This window comes from Leucoraja erinacea, chromosome 3, assembly GCF_028641065.1.
Source record: "Leucoraja erinacea ecotype New England chromosome 3, Leri_hhj_1, whole genome shotgun sequence".
Taxonomy (NCBI): Eukaryota; Metazoa; Chordata; class Chondrichthyes; order Rajiformes; family Rajidae; genus Leucoraja; species Leucoraja erinaceus.
Window position 1 is genome coordinate 11,503,053 of NC_073379.1, and position 23,783 is coordinate 11,526,835.

A 23,783-nucleotide genomic window follows, 5' to 3' on the forward strand; every position below is an offset into this window, starting at 1 on the left:
AAGGAGGGGAGTGGTTAGGGGTAGTGAGGTCACTATGTTAAAGGCACATGCACTAGCCATCTACAGTAGGACTTGCTTAAAATTAGGGAATCAACGCTTATACCACTTGGTATTAAAGCCAATACCCCAAAGGGTGTTAATGGAGGTTTGCTTTCCAGATTGGAGGCCCATGACCAATGGTGTGCTATAAAGATTGGTGCTGGGCCCTCATTGCTTTATGTTGATTATAGTTACGTGTACTGAGGTACAGTGAAAAGCTTTGTTTTGCATGGTACCCAATCAGGTCAGATATACCATACATAGATACAATCACTTCAAACTCAGTACAGTAGGTAGAGCAAAGGGAAAGATACAGAGTGCACAATATAGTGCTCAGCATTGTACGATACGATAGATCTTTATTTATCCCAGGAGGGAAATTGATCTGCCAACACATTTTCTATTGTCTATTGTTTATTGACTCCAAGACTGAACATCTCTTGGTTTTGTAAGTCGCAATTAAATAAGGAGGATGCTACAGGTGTTGTAAATCTCACTTAATTTTCCTGGACTATTCCTTTCCCAGTTACTCACGAGCAATCTTAGTTTTGGCATGTGCAACGTCGCTCCATTTACTCCACTTCCAAAAAAGTACGGATGAATATCGAGCTCTGATAGAATACTCTGTGTTGGGCCTTAAATCAGTTAACGTCATTGTGTGCCGTTGATTCATTCGTTTTCCGGTCACTGACCGATTAAGCTGCAAAACAAAAATATTCAGAGATTAGACAAAAAGATATCAAATTAAAAACCAAAAGCTTCATGTCCTTGAAATCAAAATAATAAACGGGGGCACACTGGGCAGCAGAGTTGCTGCCTTACAGCGCCAGAGACCCGGGTACATCCACATATACACACAGTAATAGACAATAGACAATATGTGCAGGAGTAGGCCATTCGGCCCTTCCAGCCAGCACCGCCATTCACTGTGATCATGGCTGATCATCCCCAATCAGTACCCCGTTCCTGCCTTCTCCCCATATCCCCTGACTCCGCTATCTTTGAGTCCTATCTAGCTCTCTCTTGACAGTATCCAGAGAACCGACCACCACCGCCGACTGAGGCGGAGAATTCCACAGACTCACACTCTTTGTGTGAAAAAGTGTTTCCTCGTTTCCGTTCTAAAGGGCTTATCCCTTATTCTTAAACTGTGGCCGCTGGTTCTGGACTCCCCCAACATCGGGAACATGTTTCCTGCCTCTAGCGTTTCCAAACCTTGAATAATCATATAAGTTTCAATAAAATCTCCTCTCATCCTTCTAAATTCCAGAGTACAAGCCCAGCCGCTCCATTCTCTGACAGTCATATGACAGTCCCGCCATCCCTGGGAATTAACCTTGAAAACCTACGCTGCACTCCTTCAATAGCAAGAATGTCCTTCCTCAAATTAGGGGGCCAAAACTGCACACAATATTCCATGTGAGGTCTCACTAGGGCCCTATACAACTGCAGAAGGACCTGTTTGCTCCTATACTCAACTACTCTTGTTACAAAGGCCAACATGCCATTTGCTTTCTTCACTGCCTGCTGTACCTGCATGCTTACTTTACTTACCTGCTGTACCTGCATGCTTTACTCTGAAGAAGGGTTTCGGCCCGAAACGTCGCCTATTTTCTTTGCTCCATAGATGCTGCTGCACCCGCTGAGTTTCTCCAGCAATTTTGTGTACCTTCGATCTTCCAGCATCTGCAGTTCCTTCTTGAACACTCTGCTTACTTTATTTGACTGATGAACAAGGACCCCAGATCCCGTTGTACTTCCCCCTTTCCCAATTTGACACCATTTAGATAGTAATCTGCCTTCCCGTTTTTGCTACCAAAGTGATATAGTGTGTGTGTGTGTGTGTGTGTGTGTGTGTGTGTGTGTGTGTGTGTGTGTGTGTGTGTGTGTGTGTGTGTGTGTGTGTGTGTGTGTGCGTGTGTGTGTGTGTGTGCGTGTGTGTGTGTGTGTGTGTGTGTGTGTGCGTGTGCGTGTGTGTGTGTGAATATACCATCTACCTCATTGGAGACCCTCGGACTATTTTTGATCGAACTTTACCTTGCACTAAACGTCATTCACATTATTCCCGTATCATGTATCTGTACACTGTAAATGGATCGATTGTAATCATGTATTGTCTTTCCGCAGACTGGTTAGCACGCAACAAAAGCTTCTCACTGTACCCACTGTACCATTTTTTGGCCAACTTTCCCAAGGCAGGCAATTTCATTCTTGCCCATCGAAACATCTTTGCATTTCTCTTCCCATATTCATCTGCCCAAGACACTGGATGGCACTTGCCCCAACGTACAAGGTCCAGCCACAGAAACACTGCAGCCACAGGTGGCGATCATGTTCACCCCACCATCCCAAATTAAATCTGGGCTGCAGTATTCAGATTCACACAGAGGGAAAAGCTCCTGAGGAAAGTCAACAAGTCAAGCCCAGCAAAAACGAACAACGTCACTGAAGATCAAGAGAAACGTGCTTTGGTATTTACTTACTGTCATAGTTTTCCCAAGATTATCGTGGATCACAATCTCACAATCCAAGTCAATGCCTGTGTAATCCACTCGATCTGACCAGGACACAGTGACACTGTCTCTTGTTACCTCTTCCCGTTTCCATTCATAAGGAGCAAAAGGGCGAACTGGAAGGAGCATTAAAAAGGATATGAAACACTTGCCAGCGTCTTGGAAAAACATTCCTTCTTAAAGTAAAATCAATGATGCTATTTCAACCAGATAAAGAATTTGTAAGAGGACTGATAGCTAAGTTAATTATTTTTCCAGAATGCAGGGCAGCACAGTCACACAGAGCTGCTGCTTTACAGCATCAGAGACTCGGGTTCAATCTTGACCCAGGGTGCTGTCTCTGTGGAGTCCGCACATTCTTCTTGTAACCAAGTGGGTTTAAACTGGGTGGTTTCCCATATCCCAGACGTGCAGGTTTGTGGGTTAATCAGCCTAGTAGTATGCAGTGTGGTGAAACAGAACTAGTGTGAATGGGTGATCGATGGTCGGCGTGTACTCGGGCAGGTTAATGGGCCTGTTTCTGTGCTGTATCTTTCATTCTCTGCAAATTCTCTTAAAGGAGCAATTACTGTGAGATCAGAGGTGGTGTGAACAAGTGATCGATGGGCCGCATAGACTCAGTGGGCATGAGATGCCTGTTTCCATGCTGTATCTGTCCCGTATTAGTCGGGACATCCTGTACATTGGGCTAAATTTTCAGAAGTGCCTCGCCCGTGGCCCCGTCGGTCGGCAGCCCAGCCAGCTGTCCGACCTTCGGACCTTCGCTTACCGCCGACACTATCACCCCTCCTTCTCATGGCTGATCATCGGTTCACGAGTGGGGATGGGGTGCCTGACTTTGTGTGTGATGTCGCGCGGCCCAGGCATAAACTCCTCAGCTGGCCCGCCGGCTGGGCTTTGTGTGCAGTCCAGCACCCGGGACAACTCATCATTCACCCAGCCACGGCCGAGTCGGTCAACAAATTGCCGTCGGGAATTTGTCCATATTTTGACCTTTTGGCCCTTATTTGGGAGTGAGAAAGTTGGCAACCCTAGCTGTATCCTACATTCAATACCAGTCAAGTTTAGTGGAAAGCTCTCTCCCATTAGCTTTATAATAGCAAAGTGCCAAAATGCACTCTATCATTTGCAAGCAGAAATCCGTCGTTACCCTCAAACAAATAAGAAAATAGGACATTACTTCAGCTAAAGAGACACAAAAGGTTGGAGTAACTCAGCAGGACAGACAGCATTTCTGGAGAGAAGGAATGGGAGACGTTTCGGGTCAAGACCCTTCTTCAGAGTGGTGTCCAGACTGGACATCCGACTGGCACCAGTCTGAAGAAGGGTCTTGACCCGAAGCGTCACCTATTCCTTCTCTCCAAAGATGTTGCCTGTCCCGCTGAGTTACTCCAGCATTTAGTGTCTATCTTCGGTTTAATCCTCCCTACACATTCCCTACACATTCCCGAAGATTCAGTACCCTGTACCTGAACAAGTCTTGGTGCAGTCACAGGTTATACTTAAACACAACAAAAAATCAGGAGAGGCTTTTCTTTCATTTGATATACTTACAGACACGGGTCACGTAAACAGTTATGCTGGACTCGGCTTCCCCCAGCGGGTTTTTCCCATGTATTGTTATATTGGTTTTACCACTGATGTTTGAAATGGGGTAAGCACACCAGTAATCTGGATACACCCGAGAAGCTTCCTTACATAGCAAAGAGTTCTGTGACCTAAAGAATGACAAAGAGTTGGTGATCATGTATACAACTCAAACGTAAATATGTGAAAACTACTGTTGAGACTGCCAACAGATACATGACAATAAAATAATTTAGTTTAGTTTATATATGGTCACGTGCACCAAGGTACAGTGAAATGCTTTTTTGTTGCGTGCTATCCAGTCAGCGGAAAAAATATACATGATTACAATCGAGCCGTCCACAGTGTACAGGTACAGGATAAAGGGAATAACGTTTAGTGCAATGTTTAGTATAAGGGTACCGGCTCAGATAAAATCTCCAGTAAAATCTGATCAAAGACCGAGGGTCTCCAATGAGGTAGATGGGAGGTCAGGACTGTTCTCTAGTGGTCATAGATGGTTCAATTGCCTGATAACAGCTGGGAAGAAACTGTCCCTGAATCTGGAGGTGTGCGTTTTCACACTTCTGTACCTCTAGCCTGACGGAGAGGGGAGAGGAAAGAGTGGCCGGGGTGAGACTGGTCCTTGATTATGCTGCTGGCCTTGCCAAGGTCGGAACACCTGGAAAGAAACTGTCCCAAAATCTGGAGTTGAGCGTTTTCACACATGTACATCTTCACAATATTCCCTTAATCGTTACACTGTGGACGGCACGATTGTAATGATGTATTGTCTTTCCGTTGACTGATTAGCACACAAGAGCTTTTCACTTCGGTACACCTGACAATAAATTAATTATCCTTGCCCGATGCAGTGGGTAGAAGAGGGAGTAGCCGGGGTGAGACTCACCCTTGACTATGCGGGTGACCCTGCTGAGCAAGCGTGATATCTCTGTGTCTCCTTCTCCTCTGACTCTCAGCCTGAAGAAGTGTCTCGACTGAAAACATTACCCATTCCTTCAATACAGAAATGCTGCCTGTCCCGCTGAGTTATTCCAGCATTTTGTGTCTATCTTAAGTATAGATGCAATTTGGTCTCATAAGCCTAAAATAACAGGCTGATTCTGGGAGGGTTCAGACCCAAACTGTCTCCTATCCATATTCTCCAGAGATGCTGCCTGACCCGCTGAGTTACTCCAGCACTCTGTGAAACGTCACCTATCCATGCTCTCTAGAGATGCTGCCTGACCCGCTGAGTTACTCCAGCACTCTGTGAAACGTCACCTATCCATGTTCTCCACAGATGCTGCCTGACCCGCTGAGTTACTCTAGCACTCTGTGTCTAGCACTTGTGTGATTGCTGACTGGTGTGGTTTGAAGGGAAATAATATCCAGGACACTAGGGCAATTCCACTTACATGAAATTATCTCACAGGATCCCTTTTACCTGTCATAGGTGACAGACACCACAGTGCGAAACACAGCCAAGAGTAAAGAGTGTTTAATTGCCATGAACACTGGGTGCAATAGCAGTCTTCTTGTTTTGCACAGAGCGTGGTAGATGCCAGGCTGAGGAGCATTACAAATTACCCACGGTATAGATGAGTGTCAGGAGAATTAAAGGAGAGTTAATGGGCACGTGAGAGATGCAAAGTTACAGGGAAATAGTAGCAGAATGCTGGAGTAACTCAGTGGGACAGGCAGCATCTCTGGAGAGAAGGAATGAGTGACGTTTCGTGTCGAGACCCTTCTTCAGACTTACTCCAGCATTTTGTGTCTACCTTCGATTTAACCCACCATCTGTAGTTAATTCCTACACATGGAACCTTCTAAATTTGTAGTCGGCAGGGCAGTACTCTGCATATGGCCAACTTGGATGTGTTGTGCATACTAACGTGCTGTTGGTGCCCCCTTAAAACTGTCTAATGAAGGTGATTTGACTATATTGTTGTCTAGTTTATTCCATTCCCTTAAGGTTCTTACAAAGAATGGGTTCTTATAAATACCTGTCCTGGCGAATGGGATTTCTATTTGCATATCATTTCTCTTTCTTGTTCTCCTTTCCGTTGAGTATATTATGTATCTATCTTCAGTTATGCCCATGATCCCCTTTTGAATCTTGTACAACACGGCTAGCCTGTTTCTTGCCCGTCTTGTTTCCAGCTTTTCCCACTCCAGGTCAGACAGCATCTGGGTGACACTGCTACCTCTATTGTAGTTCCCGATGCAAAAGCGGCTGCTTTCCTCTGTACCCCTTCTAGTTTATTGATATGACCAGTTTTGAATGGGTCCCAGGTATTCCAGTACGGGTCTAACCAATGTTGTATATGCTGTGGTTTTCACTTCCTTTGGGCAGAACCAGAGGTTTCGTCTAAGGATTCCTGGTGTCTGTTTGGCTTTAGTGACCGTGTTGTGTACGTGTTCTCCCCACGAAAGCTTGGTATCAAGATGAACTCCAAGGTATGGTTGTGAACTTGGACGATGAAGTATTTGTCCACAGAAGACGTAGTCTCGAGTAGGTGGTTTCTTCTTGTTTGAAATTACCATAATTGAGCATTTGGTTGGGTTGAAGCTCATCTTCCATTACGTTTTGCCATAATTCCAAGGACTTAAGCTGTTCTTGTAAGGAGTTGATATACTCTACATCAGTGACAGGTGTATATACAAGACAATCATCTGCAAAGAGTTTTGTTTTACAATTTATGTGTTCAGGTAGATCATTAATGTACGTCAGGATAACAGTGGCCCGAGGACCATGCCTTGTGGTACTCCTGACAGTACTTGTTCTTCTAAAGAAATGTTTCCTTCACAGGCCACCCTCTGCATCCAGTTTGTGAGAAAGTCCCTAATCCAGTTACGTAGACTATTTCTGATGCCATAGTAATCCAGTTTTCCGAGGAGTATTTCACAAGTAACTTTATCGAACACTTTCGAAAAGTCCAGGATTGCCTTATGTATAAATTTCCCCTTATCTAATGCCCTTGTGACGTCATCAATAGTGACAATGTTGTGTTTCTGTTGATCGTTTTGCATGGTAGCAGAATTGAATTGGAACTGGTTCAATAAACTGAATGGCCTCCTCGTTCATTGTTGCAAGAAACACCTGTCAGCTGACAAACAAATAATATTCACAAGAAGGGAAGACATGGATATTGAAACCTACCCAGTGTTGAGATGATAGATTGTCCTACGCTTTGAGACCAGCCTAGTTGACCTTCCTGGGTCCCATGTGCAGTTTAACGTTTGTAAATCCCGCGTTTCACAGCTGACATTTTTTGGTGCATCAGGCGGATCTAAATCAAAAATTAAAAATAATGAAACAATAACGCAGACCTTTGTAAAACAGTCATGCAACTTCCGCTCGGTCCGCCAAGGCCTGCTGATCTCCAGGCACATAAACATTTTAACTCCCCTTCCTATCACCATGTCGACCTTTCTGGCCTGGGCATCCTCCATGGCCAAAGTGGGGCCACATACAAACTGGAGGAACAGCACCACATACTTCGCTTGGGTAGAGCACAATCCCACGGTATGAATATTGAAGATGGACACAAAATGCTGGTGGAGTTCAGCGGGTCAGGCAGCATCTCTGGAGAGAAGGAATAGGTGAGGTTTCAGGTCGAGACCCCACACCAAACATAGACGGGGCGATCGTTTCGCTGAACACCTTCGCTCAGTCCACCTGGGCCTCCATGATCTCCTGGTTCACTATAACTCCCATTCCCTCACTGACCTTTCTGTCCTGGGCCTCCTCAATGGTCAGAGTGAGGTTAAATGTAAATTTCGCTTGGGCGCCTTTCAACCCAGCGGTACGAATATATCTCTAATTTCAAGTAACCCTTTCTTCCTTTCTCTCTCCGTCCTTCCCCCACTCTCGTGGTTGTACTAGTTTCACTGCTATCATGTTGAGTTTAATTGTCTAACTCGTTTACAGCTAGCTTCCAGTCTGAAGAAAGGTTCCAACTCGAAACATCACCTATTCCTTTTCCCCCCGCTGAGATGCTGCCTGTCCCAGCATTTGTTTGTTCTATCTTCGGTACAAACCAGCATCTGGAATATTCAGTCCTACACGATACGAATATTGAATTTTTCAATTTTAGGTAACTAACCTACAAAGAAACCTCCTCCTTCCCTTCTCCCTCCCCCATTCCCCTTCTCTTCCGTGTGCCCCACCTAGATTTGCATCCATTTATCCCCTACCCCCTCCCCTTGTTCCCTTCCTTCCTCTTGCTTCACAATTTTCATCTCTTCTATTCTACTTTTTGTCTGTTCACCTCTAGCCTTTGTCCAACCATCTGCCGATCCCATATGAATTGACGTGAAGTTCGAGTGAAGTCCGCGGGAAGTTCGCGCTTAGTCGTACGCAGTCAAGATGCTGCGTACAGCGTCGAGTCGGTGTGTACAGCCTCAATGCGGCTGCGGGCCGGCAGGCCGTTGCCGCGTGGAATTTTTAAACAGTGTCAGCTTTTCGGAACCCCGCGCGGTATTGGGACCAGCTCCGCACAACTCCATACTCCTCCGGCGATCGAAGTGGGACCGGCCCCACGAGGACGTACGGCTCAAGTGACCACGTTAGGTCGCGCTTGCCGCATGCTGTCGCATGCTGGTGGGACCGGCCCTTTACTCCAGCACTTTGTATCTTTATTTCTCCATCAGCCTTGGAGTGTAGTTTACAGATTGAGCAATCAAACAGACCAGACGTGGAATAGGTGCCTCGGACACAGCCGGATGCCGCTGAGACAGTTAATACTCTCAGTGGGTTATTTCGGGCAGGGGCGGGGATGGTGATTCCGACGTACATAAAACCTGACGTGCAGGGGTTCATGGAACGTACGTAAGATGGGGAGTGCCTGTACTCCCGATGCACACACACCCAACACACACACTTCAATTTTCTTTGGTGCCCAAACTGAAACCAAATTCATGCCCATTCAAACTTCTACTTACAGCCAATAAATATAACTGCTCCATCATATTTTCCCCCGGACATCTTGCAAACGACATTTGTTCCAGATTCTATCGACGGAGAGACATTCGGCACTCTGATGGCCAGGCTCCTGTCACTTAATTTGATGAATGACGTTAAGTTGTCAAAAGTCAACGCCTCCGCATGTTCTCCTTTCCCAGCTACACAACAAAACGCCGGATTGGAACCAGCTTCCAGAACAGTTCCCTCCACTGGGTAGATTTTAAAGGAGGTTTCATTAGACACATCCTGGCCTGAAAAATAATGTGACAACATATTTATTATCACCTACAACAGATTATACAATGACATTTGGCAGCACAGTAGCGCAGTGGGCAGAGCAGCACCAGAGACATGGGTATGATCCTGACCTCTGGCAATGTCTGTGTGGCGTTTACATATTCTCCCTGTGATCTTGTGGGTTTCCCCGTGGATCACAAGTTTCCCCCCACATCCCAAAGGACATGCATGTCTGTAGGCTAATTTGCCTCTGTAAATTGGCCCAAGTTACCAAATTTACAGTACCTGCCTCACCTACCTCCAGAAGTCTATAACAACATTTAAAAGGCATTTGTACACGTACATGGATAGGTCATCATCAGGTCATAAGCGATAGGAGCAGAATTATGCCATTCGGCCCATCAAGTCCACTCCGCCATTTAATACGGCTGATCCACCTCTCCCTCCAAACCCCATTCTCCTGCCTTTTCCCCATAACTCCTGACACCTGTACTAATCAAGAATCTATCTATCTCTGCCTTAACAATATCCATTGACTTGGCCTCCACAGCCTTTTGCGGCAAATAATTCCACAGATTCACCACCCTCTGATTAAATAAATTCCTCATCAGCTCCTTCCTGAAGGAACGTCGTTTAATTCTGAGGCTATGACAAACCTAGACTCTGCCACTAGTGGAAACATCCTCTCCACATCCACTCTATCCAAGCCTTTCACTATTCTGTATGTTTCAATGAGGTCCCCCCCTCATTCTTCAATTTGCCCAGTGCCATCAAATGCTCATCATACGTTAACCCACTCATTCCTGGGATCATTCTTGTAAACCCCCTCTGGACCCTCTCCAGAGCCAGCACATCCTTCCTCAGATATGGTGCCCAAAATTGCTCACAAAATTCCAAATGTGGCCTGACCAGCGCCTTATAGAGCCTCAGCATTCCATCTCTGTTTTTGTATACAAGCCCACTTGGAATAAATGCCAGCATCACATTTGCTTTCTTTACTAATGATTCGACTTGCAGATTAACTTATTGGGAATCTTGTACCAGCATTCCTATGTCCCTTTGCACCTCCGATTTCTGGATTTTCTCCCCATTTAGAAAATAGTCTGCACCTTTCTTCCTACTACCAAAATGCTTGACTCCACACTTTGCTACATTATGTTCCATCTGCCTCTTCTCTGCCCACTTTCCCAACCTGTCCAAGTCCTTCTGCAGAGTCCCTGCTTTCTCTACACTACCTGTTCGTATCATCCGCAAACTTGGCCACAAAAACCTCAATCCCCTCATCCAAATCATTAATATACAACATGAAGCGTAGCGGCTCCAGTATCGACACCTGTGGAACTCTGCTAGTCACTGGCAGCCAACACGAAAAAGTCCCCTTTATTGCCACTCTTTGTCTTCTGCCATCCAGCCAACGTGCTATCCATGCTAGTATCTGCCCTTTGGTCCCGTGGGCTCACATCATCCTTAGCAGCCTCACGTGTGGCACCTTTCTGAAAATCTACAGTAGGTAAGCCACATCCACTGGTAGGATAGGTTTAGAGGGATATGGGCCAAAAACAGGCAGGTGGAACTAGTCTAGATAGGGTATCTTGTCAGCATGGGCAAGTTGGGCTGAAGGGCCTGAATCCATGTTGCATGATTCTATGATTCTAAGTTCTTGAACCTGGAGGTCAGTGATTTCAGGTTCCTGGACTATCGTTCCAATGGAAGGAGTGAAATGAGAGTGTGGCCAGGGTGCCATGGGCCCTCTGATGGTGCTCTATTAATGTAAATTTAGAGTAGGGTGATTAATGGTCAGCAGCGACTCAGCATTTCCATGGTATATCGCTACATACAACACAGCTTCATATCAATGAAGCCCATGCGTCACACTTGTTCACATCATCGCAACAATCAAACCTTTCTCCCTCTTTCGCACTAGAGTAAGATATGCCTCTTATATTGCTTGATACTATTATGATCGCTACTGCAGGTCAAGTGGACTCGCTCCCGGCAGGCGGCAGACCCGAATCGCCCACCGCGGACCAACTTCGGACCATCCGCCCAGTAGGCTCGGACCACCCGCCATGGTCTCCGGCAGAGCCAGGAACCTGCTCGAAAGCTCGTCAGACAGCGTAATTGTGAGAGAAACGGAGAAGTTGGGCGCAAGGGGCAAGGATCGGTAGGTGGGTGAACCGGGAGGGGATTATTCCACCGCTTTCAGGTCTGCTGCAAGGAGGCGTTGCCAGGGGAACACAATGATGGCCGGGCGAGGAGAGGAGAGGGACGTTGATTCGCAGGAACTGTTTCAGTACATCGCGCGCACGGGCCAACTGGACTTTTTAACTTTGAATAAAGGCACCAAAAATGTCGGGGCCCACGTGCGTAATATATACAAAAATAATTTCACTGTGCAGTTGCACATGTGACAAATAAAGCAATATTGACTTTACCTTCAAGTTTTAATGGTGAGCTCCATTCACTCCATGCTTTTCTACCCATGAAGAGGGTCTTCTCATCATTGCCAATGGAACGTATCCTCACTAAGTAGGATGTGCACTTGAGAGGCATATCTGATGTCCAAGTCGTATGCAACACCCGATTATGGGTATAGTTCAAGGTTTCACTGTGGTTTCCCTGCAAAAATCAAAACACAATTCCGTCATTTCATCAACTGCTCTCAAACAATAAGCCAGATTTTCCAACAAAGCTCATCTGTTCTTAACTAGTAAAAAAAACACGGATCAGTGTATAAACAGTGCAGATTGCTGACCAGCAACTGTTGATGCTAGTTTATAAAAAAAACACAAAGTGCCCGACTCACTCGAACTTCTACAGGTGCACAGTAGAGAGCATGCTGACTGGTTGCATCGTGACTTGGTTCTGCAACTTGACCGTCCAGGAGTGGAAAAGCATGCAGAAAGTTGTAACCACTGCCCAGACCATCTTCGGCTCTGACCTCCCCACCATCAAAGGGATCTATCGCAGTCGCTGCCTCAAAAAGGCTGCCAGCATTATCAAGGACCCACACCATCCTGGCCACACGCTCATCTCTCCGCTACCATTGGGCAGAAGGTACAGGAGCCTGAAATCTGTTACATCCAGGTTCAGGAACAGCTGCTTCCTCACAGCCATCAAGCTATTAATCTCGCCAACAAACAGACTCTGAACTGTAACAGCCTATAAATAAGCACTTTATCTGCTTATTTATGTGTATATTGAACTGAATCTGTATTTTTGTTTACAATATTCTGTTGTGCTGCAGCAAAGCAAGAATTTCATTGTCCTATCTGGGACACATGGCAATAAACTCTCTTGACTTGACTCTTGACTCAGCGGGTCACATGGATAGGTGAAATTTTGGATGAGGAAAGACACAAAGTGCCTGTATCTACCCAGTTTATTACGTTGCCAGTAAGATAAACAGATTTGTCCAATGTGACTTTCAATTTGCCCAATTATCTCAATTATATTCTCAAGTTTCCCTTTATCCACCTAGATTACGTTGCCAGAAAGATTAGCAGATTTGTCAAACGTGATTTCCCTAATTGTCCTAATGATACACTGAAAGTTCTGCTCTTCCAGTGAATACTAGTGTTTCCCAAAGACAGACATTAAATACTGAACAATGAATCAGTATTTATAATTTAATAAATACTGATTAACTAATTAATTAATTAATTGATTAATTAAGTGAATCGTTGAATCTCCTTATTCACCACAGAAGTGCAACAAATTTGATTTTAGGAAAGATAGGCCCGAAACTTCAACTTATCCATGTCTTCCAGAGATGTTGCCTAACCAGCTGAGTTATTCTAGCTATTTGGACAGGGGGTTTTTGCACAAATGAGCATCTGCGGTTTCCTTGACTCGAATTTTGTTTCAATATGTTTGTCGCCATCACAGCCTCGAAGATCTGAGAAACAATACATGCAGCAGGCAGTAGCCATACACTGTTGGCTGCAATAATACTTCACTAATGTCATAATGTTCCTAATGTCATAAAGAAGGGCGTTAATTCTCCACATCTCATGCTACCATTTCACTTACCATCCAGACCTCTTGCATGTCATATGCCAGGAGAACTTGGATTTGGAAAATCATTTTTAAATCTATTCCGTAAGTGTCTCCTCCTTCAAACCATTCCACCTGCATCATCTGGGAATTGGACGGATCTTTAAATACCCTCTTGAGTTTCGGCGTGTAAGGTACAAACGCTGAAATAGGGCAGAGAAACAAAAAGATTACAGCCTGGAGAAAAGCCTGCAACATTTGCTGCATCAACGAACAAGCAAGAGCCATATTTTCTTGGTCTTGCTACATGTAGGCATGGCTGGGGATGCATGTATAGTATTGAACACTGCGCAGTCATCAGTATTCTAATCTTGGACTATCTTAGAAAGGCCCTTGATGGAGCAGCTAGGGACTGTTAGGGCTAGGATATTTCCCTGAGAAACCAGAGTATCAATCTCACACAGTGGTGTTCTGGGGCTGGGATGTGTGACCCTCCACCAACCACGATCATCTTCCTTTATACAAAGTATGACTTCATCCAATGAAATATTTTCTCTTCAATAACCACCGACTTTAATTTTACCAGAGCGGCACAGTGGTGCAGCGATAGAGCTACTGGCTCACAGCGCCACAGACCCGGATTCGATCCTGACCATGGGTGCTGTCTGTACGGAGTTTGTACGTTCTCCCCGTGATCGCATGGGTTTTCTCCGAGATCTTCGGTTTTCTCCCACACTCCAAAAACGTACAGGTTTGTAGATTAATTAGCTTGATATAAGTGTAAATTGTCCCTAGTTCGAGTAAAATAGTGTTAGGGATCGCTGGTCGGTGCAGACTCGGTGGACCGAAGGAGCCTGTTTCCGCGCTGTATCTCTACACTGAACTAGGAAAAACTAAGTGGGGCTCATCGATACCACACATGGTTAAGTGCTGCCTTGATGGCAAATGCAATCGGTTCCCACATCATCTCTGGAGTTCAGCCCTATAGGCCAAATTGTGATGAAGTCTGGTCAAATGGCTGTGGAGACCCACATTCGGCATCAGCGTTACATTACTGGATCAGTACGTGCAGCTTGACCGCAATGTCCACAACATCTACCATCATATTGTTGGTGACTGAAATAGACGTTTGGATGATAATTGACCAAATTTAGTTCAGTTTCGAGATGCAGCAGGGAAACAGACCTTTTGGCCCACCTCATCCAAGCCAACCATCGATCACCCTTTCTCACGAGTTCTCTGTTAATCCACTTTTCTGAAGAAGGGTCTCCACCCGAAACATCGCTCATTCCTTCTGTCCAGAGATACTGCCTGTCCCGCTGAGTTACTCCAGCTTCAGGTGTCTATCTCCACTTTCACATCTACTCCCTACACACTTGAGGCAATTTTACAGAATCCAATTAAGTTACGAACTCTTCACGATGTGGGAGGAAAGCGGAGCATCTGGAGGAAACGCATGTGGCAACGAGGAGAACGTACAAACTCCACACAGACAACACCTGTTGTCAGGATTGAACCTGCATCTCTGGCACTGTGTGGCAGCTGCACCCCTGTGCCGCTAATCCCTATCATGAACAGGACATACCTACAGTCAATTCCAATGTTAGTGGAAAATATTTGTGCGATTATTTAGGGATTTGGTAATGGCCACATTTGGATTGCAATGTACTCTTTACCTTGAGTAGGATATACTCACCTATCAGGGGGTTCAACAGGGATTTACTGGGTTAAAAGCTGTAAGGAGGCGGCTACCTAGCGAGCAAGAGCACTAAAAACTCTTTAGCATGTAGAAGAATGAAGTGGTATTGTTGTTAAAATGAATGAGGGCTTGGAAGTTCTTTCACCTGAATGTGCACGCTGCTTCACAGCTCCCCATAGTCTAAACATAATTGGTCAGCAAATTAAGCAAGATGAAGAGTAAACAACTTTTAAACAGTTTGGAATTTGCTATTTTTGCTGCTCAGGCGACTCTAGCGGTCAGGTAAATTAAAGACAGCAGTTAATAAGAGTCATACAGCACGGAAAAATGCCCTTCAGCCCAAATTGCCGATGTCGACCAAGATGCCCCATCTAAACTAATCCCACCTACCTGCGTTTGGCTTTATCCCTCTAAACGTTCCCTATCCAGTTGATCCAAGCAGTCGTTCCAGGAGCGACAGAGGTTCACCTGCACCTCCTCCAACCTCATCTATTGCATCCACTGCTCTAGATGTCAGCTGATCTACATCGGTGAGACCAAGCGTAGGCTTGGCGATCGTTTCGCCGAACACCACCGCTCGGTTCGCATTAACCAACCTGATCTCCCTGTGGCTCAGCACTTCAACTCCCCCTCCCATTCCGAATCAGACCTCTCTGTCCTGGGCCTCCTCCATTGCCAGAGTGAGCAGCACCGGAAATTGGAGGATCAGCACCTCATATTCTGCCCCCCTGTGGCCTGAACATTGACTTCTCCAATTACCGGTAGCCCTTGCTGTCTCCTCCCCTTCTCAGCTCTCCCTCAGCCCTCTGGCTCCTCCTCTTCCTTTCTTCTTCCTGCCCCCCCCCCCGCCTCCCCCCCCCCCACCCTGCATCAGTCTGAAGAAGGGTTTCAGCCCGAAACGTTGCCTATTTCCTTTGCTCCATAGATGCTGCCGCACCCACTGAGTTTCTCCAGCATTTTTGTCTACCTATCCAGTTGACAGATTGTTGGCCACTAACGAAATGGACAATAAACCCATTTCTGCTCCTTTTTAAAATCTACTTTATCACATGCACATTTTTTATATGTATGTTATCACATTACTAGTATAGATGGGACATATTGGTCGGTGTGGGAAAGGTGGGCCGAAGACCCTGTTTTCACGCCATATGCTCGATGAGTAGAGGCCATTCTAGACGAGACACCATAAAATAGATTGTGCAATTGGCACCCTTACACAACTGCTTGATAAGGAGTATAGATACTCACAACCTTTTTCAGAGTTGAAGATTCTAAAACTAGAGGGCACAGACTGAAGGTGAGAGGGGAGAGATTGAAGAGAGACCTTCGGGGCAACTTTTTTCACTCAGTCCATTTCTGGAATGAGCTGTGAGAGGAAGCCAGGGAAGCGGAGACAATTATGATCTTTAAAAGACATTTGGACAGATGTATGGACAGGAAGGGTTCAGAAGGACATGGGCAAACGAGACCAGCCCCCAAGGCCAAGTTGGTCGGGATGGACAAGGTTTGTCGATTGGCATTATTCCACGTTGCATAGCTTTAGGACTCTGAATGTGCGAATGTGTTGGGTAATTGATTACAAATCAATTTATTTAGATTATATGATTGGGACTCTTACACAACTGCTCAATAGGTTTGTACCACATTCTTCGCTTTGTACCATCTTCAGAAGTTTGGTGAGTTGTTAAAAATGGGTTGCCTCTGTATGAAGATAGGGTAGAAATAAATTTGATAAAGGTTCTTGTAATTCCAATCCTTGTGGGGAGACAACAGGGGAGGTGTGGACAGTGAGTCAACAACATAAAACAAGCAACTTGCGCTCTGGAACCACATTCGTGCAATTAGCTTGAAGTGAAAACTTATTTTAAGAATCTTAAGCAACTAATCGTAATTATTTACCTATATCACTTTCCTTCACGGTGAGTTTTTGTCTGATGTCTGGGTGCCCAGTTCATTAGTGGCAGTTATTTGTAATATTCTATCATTAAATAGTAGAAATTCGGATTCAATAAAGTTAACCTGCCCCACTCGTGTGCAGTTTGTTGACCTGGAAAGAAAACTGGAAAAAACAATTGATCATTTTTTGTTTAAAGAACTGTTATTCTTGTTTTTTCCATTCTACATTTAAAGTAACACATGGTCCCACAAGTACATGTACCATCCAGTACCATTAGACCAATTTTGGAACTTGAATGGTGACTGGTATTAGATAACTGATTACAGGAGACATTGTAATATAGACAAATTCATTTATTTTATTCAATATTGTCATACTGGAAAGACTATTTAAATGTTTGCAGTACCTTACACCACCTCAGGACATGTTGGGCCAGTTTTCGCCTAATGTCTTTCTCTGGGAAATACTAGTGTTCACTGGAACAGCAGAAACTTCAGGGTATCATTAGGACAATTAGGGAACACACATTTGACAAATCTGCTAATCTTATTGGCAACGTAATAAACTGGGTAGAAGAATGGAAATTTCAGAGTATCATTTAGACAATAATTTACAAATGGAAAGTTACAACTGGCAAATCTGCCAATCTTACTGGCAATGCAATGAACTGGGTAGATAAAGGCAAAACAGTCGGTCTGTTGTTTTTCCATGTTGGAAAGTCATTGCAATAATGTGTCACATAATGTATTACTGTATGAGGTTGGGTGGGGTGGGGTGGGGTGGATGTGGAAATAATGTCATGGAGTGGGGTTTGGCTAACAATAAACAAAAAATGTTGGAATGAATGCACACTAATTCAAACTAAATGTCAAAAATAAAATGATAATTGAAGCTCCACGGTTATTTCGAAAAGAGACTGAATAATGAACTTTTTCCCTAATATTTTCCAAAATGGTCATTTAGTTTATTGTCACGTGTACCGAGGTACAGTGTGAAAAGCTTTTGTTGTTGTGTGCTGTCCAGTCAGCGGAAAGACTGTGCATGATTGCAATCAAGCACCTACTAAGCTCAGTGGATACAGGCATCCTTACAACATCAGGCTATAGCAGACAGGATTCCAGCTTTGACATCTGGTCTGTACAATGTCTGCTGGGCCCAGCCACAACAGGGCTCAGTTCCCTGGTCTAGGATCATACAGGTAGTACAGGAAAGGAGAAAACTGGCCAGGTCCACCAACTGCTTATTTCATTTTTTTTTAAATGGCTAGTACATATAGATAGCAGGCAAATATCAAATCAAACAATGCAGCACTTAGATAAGACACGAAGTGCTGGAGTTACTCAGCACTTCTAATGAAGGATCCCAACACAAAAAGCCACCCATCCTTTTTCTCCAGAGATGCTGCCTTACCCACTGAGTTACTCCAGCAGTTTGAGACTTTTTTTGTAAACATTTGCAGTTCTTTGTATCACTTGCCAGGCTTTGTCCTGCCCCTACCATCCTTCCAGTACCCGTCCCCCCCCCCCCCCCACCACATCAGTCTGAAGAAGGGTCCCAACCCAAAACGTCACTTATCCTTATTTGCAAGAGATGCTGCCTGACTCGCTGAGTTACTCCAACACTTTGCGTCTATCTGCTAGTCTTTGCTTCTACAATGCTGCACTTTATATCCCGTCTGAAGAAGGATTTCGGCCCGAAATGTTGCCTATTTCCTTCGCTCCATAGATGCTGCTGCACCCGCTGAGTTTCTCCAGCTTTTTTGTGTACCTGCTGCACTTTATATGTTTGTTTTAAATATGACAGTACAACAATAATGCAAGTTCACAGAAACAAAGACAACTCACTGGCAACAGCAAATGTAGTTGGTTTCTATATTTGTGTCTCTCCCACGGTCCCATGAACAGTTGAGTTTAGTAAAGTTCTGAGTTACGCACTTCATATCTCGAGGGGCATCTGGAGGATCTGAGAAAGCAAGAACATTGCAATTACAGGGGCTGAATAGTTAGGGCAGATAAAGAACCACCCTACGCTGACCAGTAACGAAATACGTCATGCATATTTGATTTATCTAGTTCCACATCTGTCCAATTCTGCAAGTGAACTATTTGAGATCGAATCCATCATTTTAATTTTTTCCTTTTTTGACTGCCTCAATAGACTTGATTTGTTTTCTCAGGAACGTCGGAGGTTGTGGGGAGATCTGATGGAAGTATATAAAATTGTGAGCGGCATGGAGAGGCTAGGCAGTCAGATCAGAAGGGAAGTTGTGCAGAGCATTGGAAGTTGCAATTTAATCCTACTAAATATGTGGTCATGCGTTTTGGGAAGTTAGATAGGTGTAGGACATACACAGTACATGAGAGGTACAGTGCCCTCCATGATGTTTGGGACAAAGACCCATCATTTATTTATTTGCCTCCACTACTTAAGATTTGTAATAGAAAAAAATCACACGAATAAAGTGCACATTGTCAAATTTTATTAAAGGCCATTTTTATACATTTTGGTTTCACCATGTAGAAATTACAGCTGTGTTTATACAAAGTCCCCCCCCCCCCCATTTCAGGGCACCATAATGTTTGGGACACATGGCTTCACAGGTGTTTGTAATTGCTCAGGTGTGTTTTAATGTCTCCTTAATGCAGGTATAAGAGAGCTCAGCACCTAGTCTTTCATCCAGTCTTTCCATCACCTTTGGAAACTTTTATGGCTGTTTATCAATATATGGACCAAAGATGTCCCAATGAAAGTCATATAAGCCATTATGATACTCAGAAGCAAGGATACAACTGTTAGAGACATCAGCCAAACCTTAGGCTTACCAAAATCAACTGTTTGGAACATCATTAAGAAGAAAGGGAGCACTGGTGAACCGCAAAGGGACTGGCAGGCCAAGGAAGACCTCCACAGCTGATGACAGAAGAAAGCTCTCTAACTCCCCGACATCAACCCCCCCTCCTCCACACCACCCCGTCTCCCTCACCATGGTGGAATTTTGCATTGGGGAATGGGTTGCATTGGGGGACCAGGCCTCCCGTGTGACTAAAGAAAAATCCACAAACACCTGTCCGATCAGAAACACTCTTCAGGAGTCAGGTGTGGATTTGTCAATGACCACTGTCCACAGAAGACTTCATGACAGATATACAGACGCTACACTGCAAGATGCAAACCACTGGTTAGCTGTAAAAATAGGATGGCCAGGTTACAGTTTGCCAAGAAGAACAATAACAGTTCTGGAAAAATGTCTTGTGGACAGATGAGATGAAGATTAATTTATATCAGAGTGATGGCAAGAGCAAAGTATGGAGGAGAGAAAGAACTGACCAAGATCCAAAGCGTACCACCTCATCTGTGAAACACGGTGGTGGGGGTGTTATGGCCTGGGCATGTATGGCTGCTGAAGGTACTGGCTCACTTATCTTCATTGATCATACAACTGCTGATGGTAGTAGCATAATGAATTCTGAAGTGTATAGACACATTCTATCTGCTCAAGTTCAAACAAATGCCTCAAAACTCATTAGCCGGTGGTTCATTCTACAGCAAGACAATGATCCCAAACATACTTCTAAAGCAACAAAGGAGTTTTTCAAAGCTAAAAAATTAGTGGCCAAGTCAATCACCCGATCTGACCTCAATTTTATATGCTGAAGAAAAAACTGAAGGGGACTTGCCTCCAAAATAATTATACGCTAAAGATGGCTGCAATACAGGCCTGGCAGAGTATCACCAGAGAACACACCCAGCAACTGGTGATGTCCATGAATCGCAGACTTCAAGCAGTCATTGCATGCTAAGGATATGCAACAAAATACTAAACATGACTACTTTCATTTACATGACATTGCTGTGTCCAAAACATTATGGTGCCCTGAAATGGGGGGACTATGTATAAACACTGCTGTGATTTCTACATGGTGAAACCAAAATGTATAAAAATAGCCTTTAAGAAAATCTGACAATGTGCACTTTAACCACATGTGATTTTTTTCTATTACAAATCTCAAATTGTGGAGTACAGAGGTAAATAAATAAATGATGGGTCTTTGTCCCATACATTATGGAGGGCACTGTATGGGGAATGTCGATGAACAGAGGAACCTTGGGGAATCAAGCCGACAGTTTCTTGAAGATGGTAGCAAGTGGATAAGGTGACGTAGAGGGTATCTGGTATGTTTACCTTCATAGGTCAGGACATAAAATGTAAGAGTTGGAATACTACTTTGCAACTTAATGATTGATTGAATGAATGAATTAATGAACTTTACAAAACCCTGGATAGACACAAAACCGCTGGAGTAACTCAGCGGGACAGGTAGCATCTCTCTCGAGAGAGAAAGAATGGGTAACGTTTCGGGTCAAGACCCTTCTTCCGACTGAGTCAGGAGAGCGGGAGATATAGAGATAAGGAAGTGTAAGGTGTGAGATCTAGACATCAAAGGGGGTGGAGATCAAGGAAAATGTAGAATAGATCATTGTTTGCTAGAAGAAGGTAACAACAAAGCAAACAGAGATAAAATGTAATCAGGAACAGTCAGACTGGTCGGAGAACTGGGAAGGGGGAGGGATGGAGAGAGTGGGAAAGCAAGGGTTACTTGAAGTTAGAGAAGTCAATATTAATACCGCTGGGGTGTAAGCTACCCAAGCGAAATATGAGGTACTATTCCTCCAATTTGCGCTGGACCTCACTCTGACAGTGGAAGAGGCCCAGGACAGAAAGGTCAGTGTGGGAGTGGGAAGAGGAGTTATTGTTTATGTGAACAGAGCGGAGGTGATCAGCGAAATAATCGCCGAGCCTGCACTTGGTCTCACCGATATATGAGTCCACATCTGGAACAGCGGATACAGTAGATGAGGTGACCGATATATAGATTAGATAGAGGTACATAGAATTAAAAGAGGCTTTGACAGCGTGGATAGCCACAATCTTTTTCCAATGGGAGAGGTATCAAAAATAAGAGGGGATAGGTTTAAGGCAATTGAAAGGCATCTGAACTAATACATTTTGTTTAAGAGACATTTAGATAGACATTTAAATTTAAATAAAGCATAGAAACATAATGATCTATTGCAGGCAAATGAGATTAGTGCAGATGGGCAAATAGATCAGCATGGACCAAATATATAGTCGGCCGAAGGGCCTGATCGATGCTGTGCAACTCTCTGACTCTAGCTTCTGCATTACAGTATATCGTTTTTCTCTGGATTCTCCAAATTTGACTTATTGGTCATACTGTTGATGTAGTCATAATCATACACCAATGAAACAGACCCTTCAGCCCAACTTGACCAAGATGAATGAATGAATAATTTTATTGGCCAAGTATGTCCACATACAAGGAATTTGCCTTGGTGCTCCGCCCGCAAGTAACAACACGACAGACAGTAAAAAATTAAGAATAAAACATAAAACATTAAATCATTAAGAATAAAATATTATAGGTTAAACATGTGAATGAAAAAATACCAGGGCAAAAGGAGGTTACAGACCCCAACTACACTAGTCCCACCTGCCCGCGTTTAGCCCATGTCCCTCTATCCTATCAATGCACCTGTTAACATATCTTTATTAAATGTTATAGTACCTGCTTAAACTAACTCCTCTGGTGGCATGTTCCACACACCCACTGTGTGGAAAGAAATGCCGCACATATTTCCCATCTCACTTTAAACCTATGTCCTCTGGTTCTTGATTCCCCTACTCTGGGTAAAAGATCAATTGATTTGTAACTCAAAATGTGAACCCCTTATATAGGGCATTGTGCCAGCATCCCTTCAGTGCATACTCACATCCTGTTTGAATTAACACAGTGTAAGACTCCTCTTCCGTCATGCACGTCAAATTCTCCCCCTTGCTGCTGGTCAGGGCAAGGTTGATCAGCATCGCCATGCTAGCATTGGAGCCGATCTTAATGATTTGGCTGCTTGGAAGCTCATTGCCACCATATTTCCATTGGACCTTATCAGCGGTTCCTTCTTTGCAAAAGGAGCAGGTTATATTGTGGCTCGAACCAACATGAGCAACCAAGACCTTGGCAGAAATGGAACCACACGGATCTAGATGAACAAGAAAAAAACCTTTTAATTTTGTTATAGCCTAGTTGTGGAATCATAATCGTAGAGCACGGTGGCACCTGATGAGCTGGGCACGTCCTATAATCATTTGGCAACATTTTTATGTTCATATCAGCTGCCCTCACCTCAGTTTTTGTTTATTTTCCCTCTCTAACCACCCCCGCTGACCCATTAGCCAGACGACCCGCTGAGTAATACTGAAGGTTATTTGTTGTGTGTAGAAAGGAACTGCACATGCTGGTTTAAACCGAAGATAGACACAAAATGCTGGAGTAACTCAGCAGGACAGGCACCATCTCTGGAGAGAAAGAATGGGTGATATTTTGGGTCGAGACCCTTCTTCACATTGAAAGTCACGGGAATGGAACCAACTCGTTTCCCTTTCCCGGGACTTTCAGCCTGAAGGGTCTCGACCAGAAACGTCACCCATTCCTCCTCTCCAGGTGATTTGCTGCGATCGGATGACCTTTCTTCACCTTATCCAACAACAACCCAAGCCTCGCCTCCAAGATATCCAATAGATTCTTCTTTAGTATCAATCTTTCTATTCCCCTACTCTCTACAAACATTAAACACACCTAGGTTAAATGTCAGTCACACATTACCACCTCTTCAGTCTTGGTTCAGTTTAGTTTATTGTTACGTGTACCGAGGTGCAGTAAAAAGCTCTTGTTGCATGCTATCCAGTCAGCGGAATCGAATACAATTGAGCCATCCACAGTGTACAGATACATGATAAAGGGAATAATGTTTAGTGCAAGTTTGCCCTATATTGTGGGCCATTTGGCC

At 44.4% G+C, this 23,783-nt stretch overlaps 1 protein-coding gene across 1 annotated transcript in view; it reads right to left on the reverse strand.

Annotated features, from left to right (window-relative positions):
- LOC129695275 (leukemia inhibitory factor receptor-like) overlaps positions 1-23,783 on the reverse strand; it is a 128,300-nt gene that overhangs the window by 20,993 nt on the left and 83,524 nt on the right. Inside the window, 11 exon segments of the mRNA XM_055632070.1 lie at positions 574-739; positions 2,523-2,668; positions 4,107-4,270; positions 7,282-7,411; positions 9,066-9,338; positions 11,760-11,943; positions 13,357-13,523; positions 16,919-16,949; positions 16,952-17,078; positions 18,761-18,878; positions 22,710-22,976. Coding sequence (XP_055488045.1) covers positions 574-739; positions 2,523-2,668; positions 4,107-4,270; positions 7,282-7,411; positions 9,066-9,338; positions 11,760-11,943; positions 13,357-13,523; positions 16,919-16,949; positions 16,952-17,078; positions 18,761-18,878; positions 22,710-22,976 — 1,773 coding nt within the window.